Raw genomic sequence first — 12354 nt, forward strand, 5'->3', positions numbered from 1 at the left:
AATGCGACATTAGTTTTATAACATCATAATAATTTTATGTTATCACAAGATTTAAATTTTATAACGTATTATACAAGAACCATAAATCACATTAGCTAATAATTTTTGATCATGTTACATATAATTTTAATTTAATTAAAAATATTAATTAATAATATATTTATATATTTTTTACTATTTTTAATTTTACTTTAATTATTTATCAAATGAATAATCGATATTAAAATTAATTATAATAAAAATTAATATGTGATGAAAGAAAATTTATTTTATTTAATAAATTTTTTGATATATTCATATGAAAATTAAAAATATATAATATTTAAATGTTTGATAATTTATTAAGTTAACATATCGATCTTATTCTTTGTTTCAGCCTTGAAAAACTGTCCGTCCGACTCTTCGAATATCCCGACCCCTAACATTGGATTTTCAAAAGTAATATTGTTTATCATGATATCGCATTGTATTTTTGACCGTTAGTTGCTACGGTACAAATGTTGGCCATACAATGCATGCAATTTTTCAGGCCATGTCCGGATTTATAATGATGATGACCCAGCAAGGAAAACTGTTGTATATATCGGAAAATGCGGCGGAATATCTTGGACACTCTATGGTAAAGTAATTGCAAAGACACAACAATTATGGTAATCGATTATATTAAAAAATAATTTAAATAAATAAAAAAAATTATTTTTAGATATTTTACTATTTGTAATAAAAAATATTAAATTATAATCTAGTTTATCAAAGGAATTATATAAATTTAATTTGTTCTATATTGTAAAATGTATTTTAGGAGGATTTGCTTATCCACGGAGATAGTGTTTACGACGTAATAGACAAACAAGATCACATGGTTGTACAAAATCAATTATCTAGAAATAGTCCTATTCCAAGCGATAGAAGATTGTTTCTTTGCCGGATCAACGTATCCAGAAATTCACGGAGGCAACTTCGTTTTGGTGATCAAAAGGTATATATTTAATTAGAATAGTAAAATAGTTATTTATATTTAATAAAATTATTTCAATATTTTATGGTTTTGACCGATGTTGAATAAAAAATTTTTGGTCTATCTTCACTTATTTTTTGGTTTAACAATTATTCTAAATTTTTGTTTTTTTGCTGATATCCATTTCATATTGTTTTTGAATTTAGTTTTATCGCTATTTTTTTTATAGGTGGTTTTAGTTGAAGGCCATTTTTTACCTTTCGTTCCGGTTTGTAATCGAAATGAGTTTGTTTTCCTTGCTTCATGTACACCCGTTGTTTTGCCAGAAACGAGAGAAAGTATTGTGCAGGGCGCAACAAATATTTTCACCACCATTCATTCTATGGATATGAAATATCTTCATATCGATAAAACGTAATTTATTTTTTTATTTGAAAATTTCACCAAGTTTGGAATTAGAAAATTAAAATCTTATTTTATTTATAGGGCTGAAAGTCATTTGGAATATACCCGTAATGAATTAGTAAATATGTCATGGTATAATTTGTTACATTGGGATTCGATACGAACAGCATATTGCAAACATCAAACTGGTATGTTCATATATATTTAAAATAATTAAATTTATAAGTTTAATTGAAAATAATATAAATATTATTATATATAAATATAAATTATATATAAATATAAATTATATATAAATATAAATATTGTTCGTTTTGCCTTATTTAAACATAAAAAATGATAATAAGCATAAAAATAGGATTGAAATGAAATATTAATTTGAAAATTAAATGAAATTTTAATATTTAAAATATTTAAAAGCTTCGATATTACCTATGGTTTTAGTTATTCAATCTGATCAAGAACGGTCTGCAACTGCATTGTTGAGACTGCAAAATCGTTCCGGACGATGGTTCTGGGTACACTGTGTTTTACAAGTCAAAGATACTTCCGAAGAATGTCAACATCCTATCATTGTGTGTACGAATCAAGTTTTGAGGTGCGTTTCCATATCTATAATTTTCATTTTAAATATTTTTATTTTTTAATATTTACTTATATTATAATATTAAACTTTTTTATTTACATAAGAATTTTAAAAATCATTTAAAATCTAATTACTTATATAATTAGAATAATTAATTAATCTAATTAATTATTTTATGAATTAAATAGTATATGTTACAATTAAAAAAATAATAATTATAAATAATATAAAAATAATAAAATAATAAATCAATACATTACTTAATACATTATTTATACTATTTATATTATAAATAAATTACAGTGATAGAGAAGCGGAAGTAATGCGTTCAAGTTCCTGGCTGTACCAGTATTCATCTCAAACTAAATTTACTTACACCATCTGCTCCGGGAATCAAAACCGCGGTGTGCCATATGCTACTGGGAGCCAAAGTAATCAGCAACAAGATTACACTCGTTCCTTATCCCACGCACATAATAATGACACGCAACACTCTCCTGATATACGAAATTCTGAACAAGACTTGCACAATTCATCGAAACCACAATTAAAGGATTATGCAACAAGAAATCCACGAGAAGATGCAGAACCAGTTGATATGTCGATTAGCAGTAGCGAACATGAGAATAGAAATGTACATGTGAATGTACAACATAGCCATTATGCACTTGGTCAATTTACAGATAGATACAAAACCCATCATAAAAATTCATTAAATTTGAGCGGTTATCGTGCAAAATTTATTCAATGTCACAGTCAATATAATATGGATACATTATCGCCTAAGTATTATATCACAGACTTAGATAAAGAATATTGTTGTAACGATAGAAATAACAGTCATAAAAGACTTTCGGGTAAGACATTATCAACGTCCACAGCGACAGGATCGACAACTGATCCTTCTGAGTTATCTATGGAACATTGGAACTCAAGTCCAGTTTGGTCAGATACTCTGCAAAGGGTACCAGATGTTGTTCATCAAGAACTTAGTCCATATGTAGCTACACCAACTACACCGGTTGACACTCCGGATTCTGAACTACATGCAGAAACGCCAATTTTTAATTTTGATTGGGCGACAGAACAACATGTACCCAATTTGAAGATCACATTTCGTAGTTCGAATCAGGGGCTTAGGAAAGTTCAAGATGTTCAACCAATCACGTTACAGTTACCACGGAAAAAGAGCCAGTCAATGAATGATTCTAAAGACTTTCCTAAATAAGACTGTGCACTTATTTAATTGGTGCTCTACAGTTAGATAGACAAATATTTTTTTCTCTTTAAGTAGGTATATCTTTGTAAGTTTGAGAGTTCGAGTCTGTAAGTAGAATGAAAGTTTGTATAAAGCAGTTGAAGAATAAATTAAAAGAAGTTATGAAGAATTTAAAAAAAAAAATTCAATTTTTAATTGGTGACAGTTGATCTATCAAATATTTTTAATATAAAAATAATGAAAGATTTAAAGATTGACTGGTATTATAAAATTGACATTGATTTTTTAGATCAGTTTTTAATTAAAATAAAAATTGAAAGTTGGTGCAATAAAAATACATAGTTCCATAATTTTTATTAAAAAAATTATTTTTATTCGATTAAAAAACTATCAGTATTAAATAAAATTTTAACAGAGATAATCTAACAGAAATATAAAGTATTAATTAAAAATATAATTAAAAATAAGTGGTAAATATGAAATTTTTGCAATATGTGTAGTAAATATGGATTGCAAGAGTACAACAATAATTATTTTAACAATTAACTAATGTCTAAAGATTTGTAAGAAAAATTTGTAAAAAATTGAAATGTTGAAATATTGCTTTTTAGAAATTATTTTGTGTATGTAACATTTTTGAATGGACATTTCAATGTAGTAGCATTGTTAATATCTTGACAAAACATTTAATAATTGATAATGTTATTTACATAAGTTTTAGTTCAAGTAAAAAAAAAAAAATGTCCATTAATAAAGAATATTTTCAATGTTAATTGAAGTTAGTGAATCATAACCAATATTCTTTTCCACATCTTTGATATTAATATTATCTATATAATAAGTTTTTAATTGAAATAGAAAAAAATATATTTAAAAAAAGTTTATTATTCATGTTATGTTATTCATATATATATATATTATTAATTATTAATATTTGATCAAAGAATTTTTTTATATATTTTTTTTTATATAATTATCAGTTTTATATTATATTTTCAATTTATAATCCTATTATAATTTTTGTTCTCTAAAATTGATTTAATAATTTTATAATAGATTTTATAATAGAGATCTTATATTAAATCTATTGCAATTAATTTATATAAATATTTTCATGTTCGCATATTTGTGTACAAATTGATAGGGAGATTTTTAGTTTCTTTAATGCTCCAATAGATGGCGCTATAGTTGCTTTTAATTTCGATGTCTTCTCAAACGCATTCAAATATTTCAATTTAAAAATAGTATATTTGAATTATAACTGAAATATATATTTCATTATAATATATCATTTTTTTTATATAGTTTTTGCCATCTACATTAGATATATAACATTATATGAGTATAATTTATAGAAACGTATTTCATATTTTACATAAGTTCTATAAATTTTTTATTTATGTATATATCGTATACATATTAAATTAAACAACAAATTATAATTTTAAAAAAATATAATTAACTATTGATTATAAATAATTTTTTATTTAACAAATATTAAGCATTCTAATTAATATTAATCTCTGAACTATAGAGGGTGTAAAAGAGTAAGTCTTAATAAAGCATTATAAAATTCCCCTTCTTGAGGGATACTATGGATGAAAACGCCTATACGTAGAAACGTATGGCTTCTAAGTATAGTTAGTATTTTGTGCGTGAAGGTTAGGAGCAGTTAAGCAACCAAACGTGGGTTAGGTGAAAATAACAGCTCCTGTCACAATGTAGTGTATAATAATGTTGTTGTGATATTATAATAATAAACGTATATCTATATACGCATATATAACATCCGTGTGATCCACAACGGAATACATGGATGTTGCGAACGGACAAAAGCCCCTCAGTAAGTATAATTTAGAATTTATTTAATGAATGAATTTATTTAATTTATAAATAACTTTATTTTATTTTAAAACAAATAAAATATTTGAATGTTTTGAATAAAATTTATTGAAATTGTTTTTAAAAATTCGAACCAATATAATCTTCGAATGTCGAATAAAATTTTTCTATATATTTATTCGTATATCTATAAAAAATTAATTATATCTATAATGACATAACAACATGATTATGGAAATTAATTAAATTAGTTTAACTTTATTATTAAAACTTTTAGAAGTTTTTTATTAAAAGTTTTATGTATTTAATATCTATTTAATATTCCAAAGTTATACATATTAGAGATATTATCCAAAGATATTATATATTATATACTGTATATTATACAATCTAATAAATTTTTTATTATAGGTGGGCAATCTTCTGCCACTGGAAGTTCAGGAATGGATAAAGGAAAAGAGTGGCAGATGGAATTGCTTATGGAAAAATTACGTTCTAAAGCTTCTACATATAAATCCTTGGTGGAGACTGCCAAAAATCTACGAATGGCTATGTTGGTATGTAATTTGTAATATATTAATATATGTTTCAATAAATATTTATTTTTAAATTATTTTTAATAGGATAAAAGGTTTGCAATTGATAGTGCTGAAAAGAGTCAACTACAAAAATGTTTGGATACTTTGCAACATTCCATAAAAGTAACTTCTTTACAATCCATGGTGGAACGTTTAGAAAGTTTAACTAGACAATTGGGGTAAATATAAATTATTTACTTTAAGAAAAATAAAACAAAATTAGATAACTAATTTAATATTTGTATTATGATTGAATTACAGCTTAAAGTTTATGATGTCTGGTCCACCAGGTACAGAATTGTTTATTTCCTCGGATATGTTTTTTTTGGAGGTTCTTTTAGAACCAACAGGTGTAGTTAAAGATGTTAAAATTCATCATGAAGGAAAAAATGAACAGCAGGTATAAATTTTTAATTTTCACGAGAAAATCATTTTTTTAAATACATTTTATCATTATGTATTTTATTATATAAAATTAATATATTTTATTATATAATGATTCTTAATGAAATGTTTACAGAGCTGTGATGTATTGGTGTCTTGTTTATCGCGAGGAGATTTTCTTGATTTTACAGTACAATTAGAAGGTTTAGCTTCAATATATCAATTAAATGCTGATAAAAAGGTAAAATGTAAGGCATTTAGTGCCTTACAATCACTAGAGTCTGATTTGGGTATTTTAGCTCAATTGCAAACATTTATAAAAGAACCATTTAATCTCGTTCATAAAAGCCCAGTTGGTTAGTATAAATAGTATAATATTTGTTTTAAAATAAGAATTATTTTAAAAAAATATGAATGCATATGATAATGAAATGTTTTTTTATTTTAGGAATTCTTGAACGAAGAAGAGGAGGTCACGCGATGAAGTTAACATATTTTGTTTCTCCTTTTGATTTAATAGATCAGGAGAATCGTACCTGTGATGCATTGAGTTCAGAAATAGTTATCAAACGGAAGATCGGTCATTCCGTTACAGTTTGTATGGAAGGTTCGACTGCTCACAAGTTGCCTACTTCTAGTATCATAACTGTAAATAGAAGTCCTACAGGAAAAAGGTTTATAATTTTTTTTATAAAATATATATTCTATCTAATTTAATTAATAATAATTCAATAAACAATTCATACATTCTAGTACCCCGTCTTATGCTCCATTAACTGGTACAAATTCGTCGGTATTACCTGCTTGTTTTGTTTTAAAACTCGCTAAAAAAATGCCGATGTGCATGGAATTAGTACGTAGGATACAGAAAGTAACGGAATTGGAATGTGGAGATATATCTGCTCCCCATCCATTACTTAGTTTAATTATTCAGCATGCTAGCGAAGGACAACTGGATTGCCGCAATAATAGAGGACTTTATGTTGTATGTAAATTATTTTACATGATAATTAATTATTAATACTTTTTATTATTTCGAATCTTATCTTTTTGTTACAGACTTTACCGGATCAACAGCATTGTTATTTTATGACGGAGAATAAAAATATGGAGGGTGTGTTAGTTTGTAGCATTCCTTTCACTCATCCGGCGCACGTTCCACAAATCTTGGTATATTTGCGTCAGCAAGCGCTTTTTAATACTTTAATTGCTAGTTGCGTTAGACCTATGGCTCGACAAGATCCAGAACATGCAACTATATTTGAAGTAAACGCTTTATCGTGGCAACATATATCGGTAAGTTTGGAGCATCCTTTCGAAGAGACTATGGCAACGGCGGAGCTGGATTTGACGGATATTTCCGCATTGAAATGCAAGTTGTATGGCATAAGTATAACAAATACAGAACAGACGTCAGATTTAACTGGAAAAGTATTACAAAAGTGTTTAAGTATACCTTTGACAATGAGAATTCTTATGAAATCATGGGAGAGTCGTGACTCTTTAAGTACGATGAACAATTTAAATAGTGGAAATGGAAATTATAATGTAAATCTTGGTTCTGGCAAAGATCAGAATAGCCAAAATGGTTCTGGAATGCCTGATTTTACTAATGGAGAAACGAAAATCAAACAGGAACCAGGTTTGAATAATGGAAATGGAACAATGGGAAGGCAACAGTCATCGCAACAACAGCAACAGCAACAACAACCACAACAGCAGCCTTTTTTAGATGCCGGAACGGAGAATAGTATCGGTTTTCCGTCTTATTCCGGCCAATCCGATACCACGACTACTGCTATGTTAAATCCATTACAATTAGGAGCTCTGCTTGGACAGGCAAAAAGCTCTATGTCTAATTCAGTGAATGAGCGCACAAAAAAAACGCGTAAAAGAAAAACTGCGGATGGTATTTGGCGAAGTCCTAAAAGGAAGGGAGACGAGAGTACTGAAATATTATTGGAGAGTTCTAGTTCCGATTCGACACCTCTTGGTACACCAACCGGTGGCAGAGAAAATTTAAATGAGACCAGAACATCTACACCAACCTCAGCTACGAGTTTAACTAGTGGTTTGGATTTTTCTAATTTAGATCCAACCGATATTTTGGGAACAGATAAAAGTTCAGATTACGATATCGACAACGAGAGCGAAATAACAGAAGTTCATGATTTACAAGATGTTGAAGAATTAATTAAACGTGATCGCAAATCGAGGAAGAGAGAGGAGAAAAAGAGCCCAATTATATTTGAAGAAAACAAGAATCTGGTACCACCATCAGTAAGTATAACGCCAATTTCAAGCAGTAGTTTGGGTCAAACTACGAACTATAACTCTGTACTTACGGGGATGGGTTTGGAAAGGAGACCAGGCATTGAAATAATACCAATAGCACCACAGACTACTTTACCGAGCTCTATTACTATAACACCGATACCCGCACCGTCACAGTCGAAAAATTTGACGGATGAACGTAGAGAACGAAAAAGTTCAAAGGGAAAGTCGACAGAGGATAAGGGAAAATTGGAGAAAAGACGTAAACGTAAGAGAGAGGATAGTCCTATGGGACCACCGCCTGACAAAATACCATCTAAACAGGATCCTTTATCGAAACCAGTGTCGGTGAGCATTAAACCAACTGAATCGCCGCCAAATATGAGCTCAAGGCCATCATCACCTGCAACGACATTACGAAAATTTAGTCCGTCTCCGACGCATACCAGTCCACTCGCTCTCGTAGGTAAGTCCAGTCCTACATTGAAACAGTCAACAAACAAGCCAGTGCAAAGTCCAAAGCACTCTCCGGTCTATAGCAGTAGTCCCAAACATACGCCAGTACCTGCGAGTGTGAGCCCGAAGCATGGCACTTCGTCGCCGAAGCATGGAAGTTCGGCAAGCACTGGTAAACCGAGCATGTCTGCGTTGAAATCCGCAGCAAATTCACCTTCCAGTAAAACGGCCGATTCTGGACAATCAAAGATAAAATCTTCTTCTTCGTCGTCGAGCAAAGATTCCAATCGAGAGAAGGAGAGAAAGACGTCGTCTTTAGCCTTCGGTGGATCGAGCGGGCATCAAAGTCCGAAAACTAAGTCCTCTAGTGGTAAGTTAAAACAACTGGAATTAATTCCTAGCGGGGAAACGCAGTCCACAATGCCGAGTAGCGGTGGTAGCACACCGCCATCCGGTAATTCGGAACTTGGCAAGTCTGCAATCGCTCAACAACAGGCGAGAAACAGAAAGGGCTCGCTAAGCGCTGTGATCGATAAACTGAAAAATGCTCAGCATTGCACGGATGATGGTAGCAATGGTGGGGCAAAATCAACAACTGGAAGTGGTAATTCGAGTGGTCAGAAAGAGAGAAGTGTTGGAAGTTCCTCGAACAAGACCGCAGAGGGGAAATGTATCAATAAAAATTCATCTATGGATACTAAAAATCCTGCAGAATACATGGTAAAGCATAGTTCTGATGGGATGAAAATAACGATTAACAAAACTCGCACAAAAGATTCGAAATCTGGTACAAATCTCAAATTGTCTTCGTCCTCGGCGTCTGTCGCAACTGGAACATCTTCGAGTTCATCGACTTCGTCGACAAATATATCGGGTAATAGTTCGCCTAAAACGCACACCGGTTTGAAGCCAGGAGTAAGTTCTGGTCCAGCGTCAAAGAAACCTCCAACTCAGACATCTCCAAAATTATCTGGATCCTCTTCCTCTAGTTCTGGCAGTAGTGGTAACAAAACAACTCTCTTAGGACAAAAAATGTTATCTGCCTTGAAATCTATCTCAGGTTCAAATTCCGGAAGTGGCAACGGAACCGGAGGAATCAGTGTTGGTAGTAGCGGTAGTAGCGGATTGCTTTCCAAAAATGTCATGTCCTCCAAATCCTCTTCGAGTTCTCCGAAGACAACGAGTTCTGGCGTAACAGATCTCAGTCGAAATCGCGATAAATCTCGATTGTCGAAGTCCAGTGACAAAAGTATATTTCCTTCAAAGGGAATTGGGGATAGAAAATCGAGTCCATCAGGATTGCGAGAAGAAAGCGAAAGCGAAAGAGCGTTTAAACTATTGGCTGCTCACGCTTCCATGTCGAGTTTATCAAATTTACCTAATTTACCACCACAATTGGTTGTCGAAGGTCTTATGAAGCAATTGGATACTAAATTTCAAATACCCAAATTATCTGCTAGAGCTAATGCAGATTCTACCGACAAAAAATCAGAGAAGCTATCGATGCTTCCCGATAGTGGAAAAACATTGGACAATCTCGCGTCGAAGCAGACGTCAGAACAGGGAAAAATGCAAACGTTGTCGAATACGTCGAGTACAACTTCGAAATCATCGTCGGATGATCAATCGAGCCAGGGTAGAAGAGATCATGTACAAACGAAGCCTGACAATCTTTCCATGACAAGCGCAGCCTCGGTAATTAATCTTGGTACGGATAATACCAGTAATATTTTGCTTCCTGCTTTATCCAGTAGCAGCACGCACGATCTCGACATCCCTACGAATCTCTCGATGCAACCAACTGAGAACGAATCCCGCGAGAAGGAGTCGTCGTTGAATAGGAGTAACACGCAATTTCAGAGTAGCAGCTTAAATTCCACAGGCATTGGTAAAGATGATACTAGTGCCAGTGGTCCTGTAATGGCCGTTCTACCAAAAGGATCTGAAGCTCAGCCTACCAGTAAATCCGTGTACCCTACGATGATGACAACAGGCACCTTAACTAGCGGGAATGGAACGACGAGCACGAACACCGGTAACGGAGGCACGGAGAGTTTGAATTTGAGCATTAAACCAGTGGATGCCACGATGACAAAGTACAAATCTGACGAGAAGAAGCAACAACAACCGCAGCAACAACAACAATCTCAACCGCCTCAGCAACAACAACAACAATCTCAACAACAATCATCACAGTCTCAGCAACAGTCACAGCAGCAGCAATCGCAACCACAACAAGTTCCGTCTTCCGGAGGTTCTTCCTCTTCGTCCTCGTTGGGAACAACGGTGTCCTCGGAGAGTTCGTCAAGCGCAATGAAGGCGACAAGCACAGAGATACTGGCGTCGACGTCCCAAGAGGCCGCTGAGATGCTATTGGATTTTTCCACGCCGAAAGATGTGGCCAAGAGTTTGAATTTCACCAGCATACCCGAGAGAGCGATGACCCAGGCGGCCTCAGTACGCAGGAACACACCTCCACCTCCACCGCCCGCCTTCCCAGCGAGTCCATCCGTGAGTGTGCACATCGTGAAAAGTCCTGCACCCTCACCGAGGGTTATCCCGCCCTCGCCTCACTCCGCCTCGCCGTGCATCACCGACGACGAGCTGATGGACGAGGCGCTGGTGGGTATGGGCAAATGAAGGTTACTGAAACTCTAGATTTAAATTTTAGCCGCGACTGGGACAGGGTGTCCTGAAAGGCTGGCTGACTAGCTGCTGTTGAATTAGCCTGGCCTGCGCTCTGCTGTGCTCCACGTTTCTACGTTGTTTCTCGAACTTTTATCGTGGTGCACAGCCTGGAATTGTCCTCGAGTTCACTAAACATTGGGAGAAGGAATGATTTATGGGAAATTTAAAATTAAATAGTTTATGGTTTCATTGTAGTTTCTATGTAATTGGTTCGATCGATAAGGATTTTAAAAATAAGAATTTGATTGTTTTACAGGAAAAATGAAAAGAAGGAGTGATGATAGTGAGATTGCTAGTTTTTTGCTAAATTTTTTATTTTTGATATGGATTTGTACTTAAATATTTATGTGAATTTAAAGAATTGTTGTATTCAAAATTGTTGTAAAGTATGTAACATCATTTGATATTGATTATTAGTATTAATTTGACTGAAAATAATTATTTTAACGATATATCATTTTAATTTGAAGTTATATGAATCATTGTAATTAATCTATTTACGACAAAAGATTAGAAGTCTTCTTGACTCGTGAACAATTTAAATTGTTCTACGATAAATATATAAGAATACATATTTTCTTTGATGCACTATTTAAAAAATATCTTTGTAAATATATATAAATTCATATTATATGTCATAATATAAAGTATTTCAATTATGAACAATTGTATCTAAAACTAGCAATTTGTTATTGAAAATTTTCGAATTTTAGGAGAATTTGTATTTTGGAAACGTCTTGCAAGTTTTATGTATGTCGAACAATTCTTGAGGGGGACACCCTGTATGTTGTTGAGATTTTTCACTTCTCCTAAAATATCCTGCCGAATACAAGTGTGGTTTTTGCTCTCGTGATTTATGCAAATCTTCAATAAATTCAATTTTCTTATGCATACATAAGAACATACATTATTATATATTAAAGAGAAAGAAATCATACAAAAAAAAAAAAAAAAAAAAAAAAAA

At 32.1% G+C, this 12354-nt stretch overlaps 2 protein-coding genes and 1 long non-coding RNA gene across 5 annotated transcripts in view; all 3 read left to right on the forward strand.

Moving 5' to 3' along the window:
• LOC102670920 (neuronal PAS domain-containing protein 4) overlaps window positions 1–3351 on the forward strand; it is a 9635-nt gene extending 6284 nt beyond the window's left edge. The window contains exons 3-9 of one of the 2 annotated variants that reach the window (XM_006625119.2): window positions 377–438; window positions 530–619; window positions 803–979; window positions 1188–1372; window positions 1445–1551; window positions 1808–1961; window positions 2253–3177. In XM_006625119.2, coding sequence (XP_006625182.1) covers window positions 377–438; window positions 530–619; window positions 803–979; window positions 1188–1372; window positions 1445–1551; window positions 1808–1961; window positions 2253–3177 — 1700 coding nt within the window. Of the gene's footprint in view, window positions 1–376; window positions 439–529; window positions 620–802; window positions 980–1187; window positions 1373–1444; window positions 1552–1807; window positions 1962–2252 lie in introns of both variants that reach the window. The other variant, XM_006625118.2, reaches the window with a different exon arrangement.
• The window catches only part of LOC116186693, a 21537-nt gene extending 9214 nt beyond the window's left edge, over window positions 1–12323 (forward strand). The window contains exon 2 of the long non-coding RNA XR_004151716.1: window positions 12039–12323. This is a non-coding gene — a long non-coding RNA (uncharacterized LOC116186693). The remainder of the gene's footprint in view (window positions 1–12038) is intronic.
• Window positions 4567–11653, forward strand: LOC102670694 (mediator of RNA polymerase II transcription subunit 1-like). Of its 2 annotated transcripts, XM_006625117.2 has the most exons (9): window positions 4567–5011; window positions 5422–5567; window positions 5634–5767; window positions 5850–5988; window positions 6109–6328; window positions 6421–6646; window positions 6726–6957; window positions 7032–11213; window positions 11374–11653. In XM_006625117.2, the coding sequence occupies exons 1-9, from the start codon at window positions 4981–4983 to the stop codon at window positions 11422–11424; spliced, it is 5361 nt and encodes a 1786-aa protein (XP_006625180.1). In that variant the 5' UTR covers window positions 4567–4980; the 3' UTR covers window positions 11425–11653. The 2 variants fall into 2 exon arrangements, with proteins under 2 accessions (XP_006625180.1, XP_006625179.1); XM_006625116.2 differs by having other exon boundaries at window positions 4981–5011; window positions 7032–11619.
• Window positions 12324–12354: the final 31 nt, after the last annotated feature.

Source organism: Apis dorsata, unplaced genomic scaffold, assembly GCF_000469605.1.
Source record: "Apis dorsata unplaced genomic scaffold, Apis dorsata 1.3 scaffold_1281, whole genome shotgun sequence".
Classification (NCBI taxonomy): Eukaryota; Metazoa; Arthropoda; class Insecta; order Hymenoptera; family Apidae; genus Apis; species Apis dorsata.

Excerpts from the sequence above, each read along its gene's own strand:
- LOC102670694 (XM_006625116.2), top strand. The coding sequence starts at position 4,981 with ATGGATGTTGCGAACGGACAAAAGCCCCTCA. Across the intron at positions 6,329-6,420 it reads CGTTCATAAAAGCCCAGTTG|GAATTCTTGAACGAAGAAGA; the intron begins GTTAGTATAAAT and ends TTTTTATTTTAG. Across the intron at positions 6,647-6,725 it reads AGAAGTCCTACAGGAAAAAG|TACCCCGTCTTATGCTCCAT; the intron begins GTTTATAATTTT and ends CATACATTCTAG.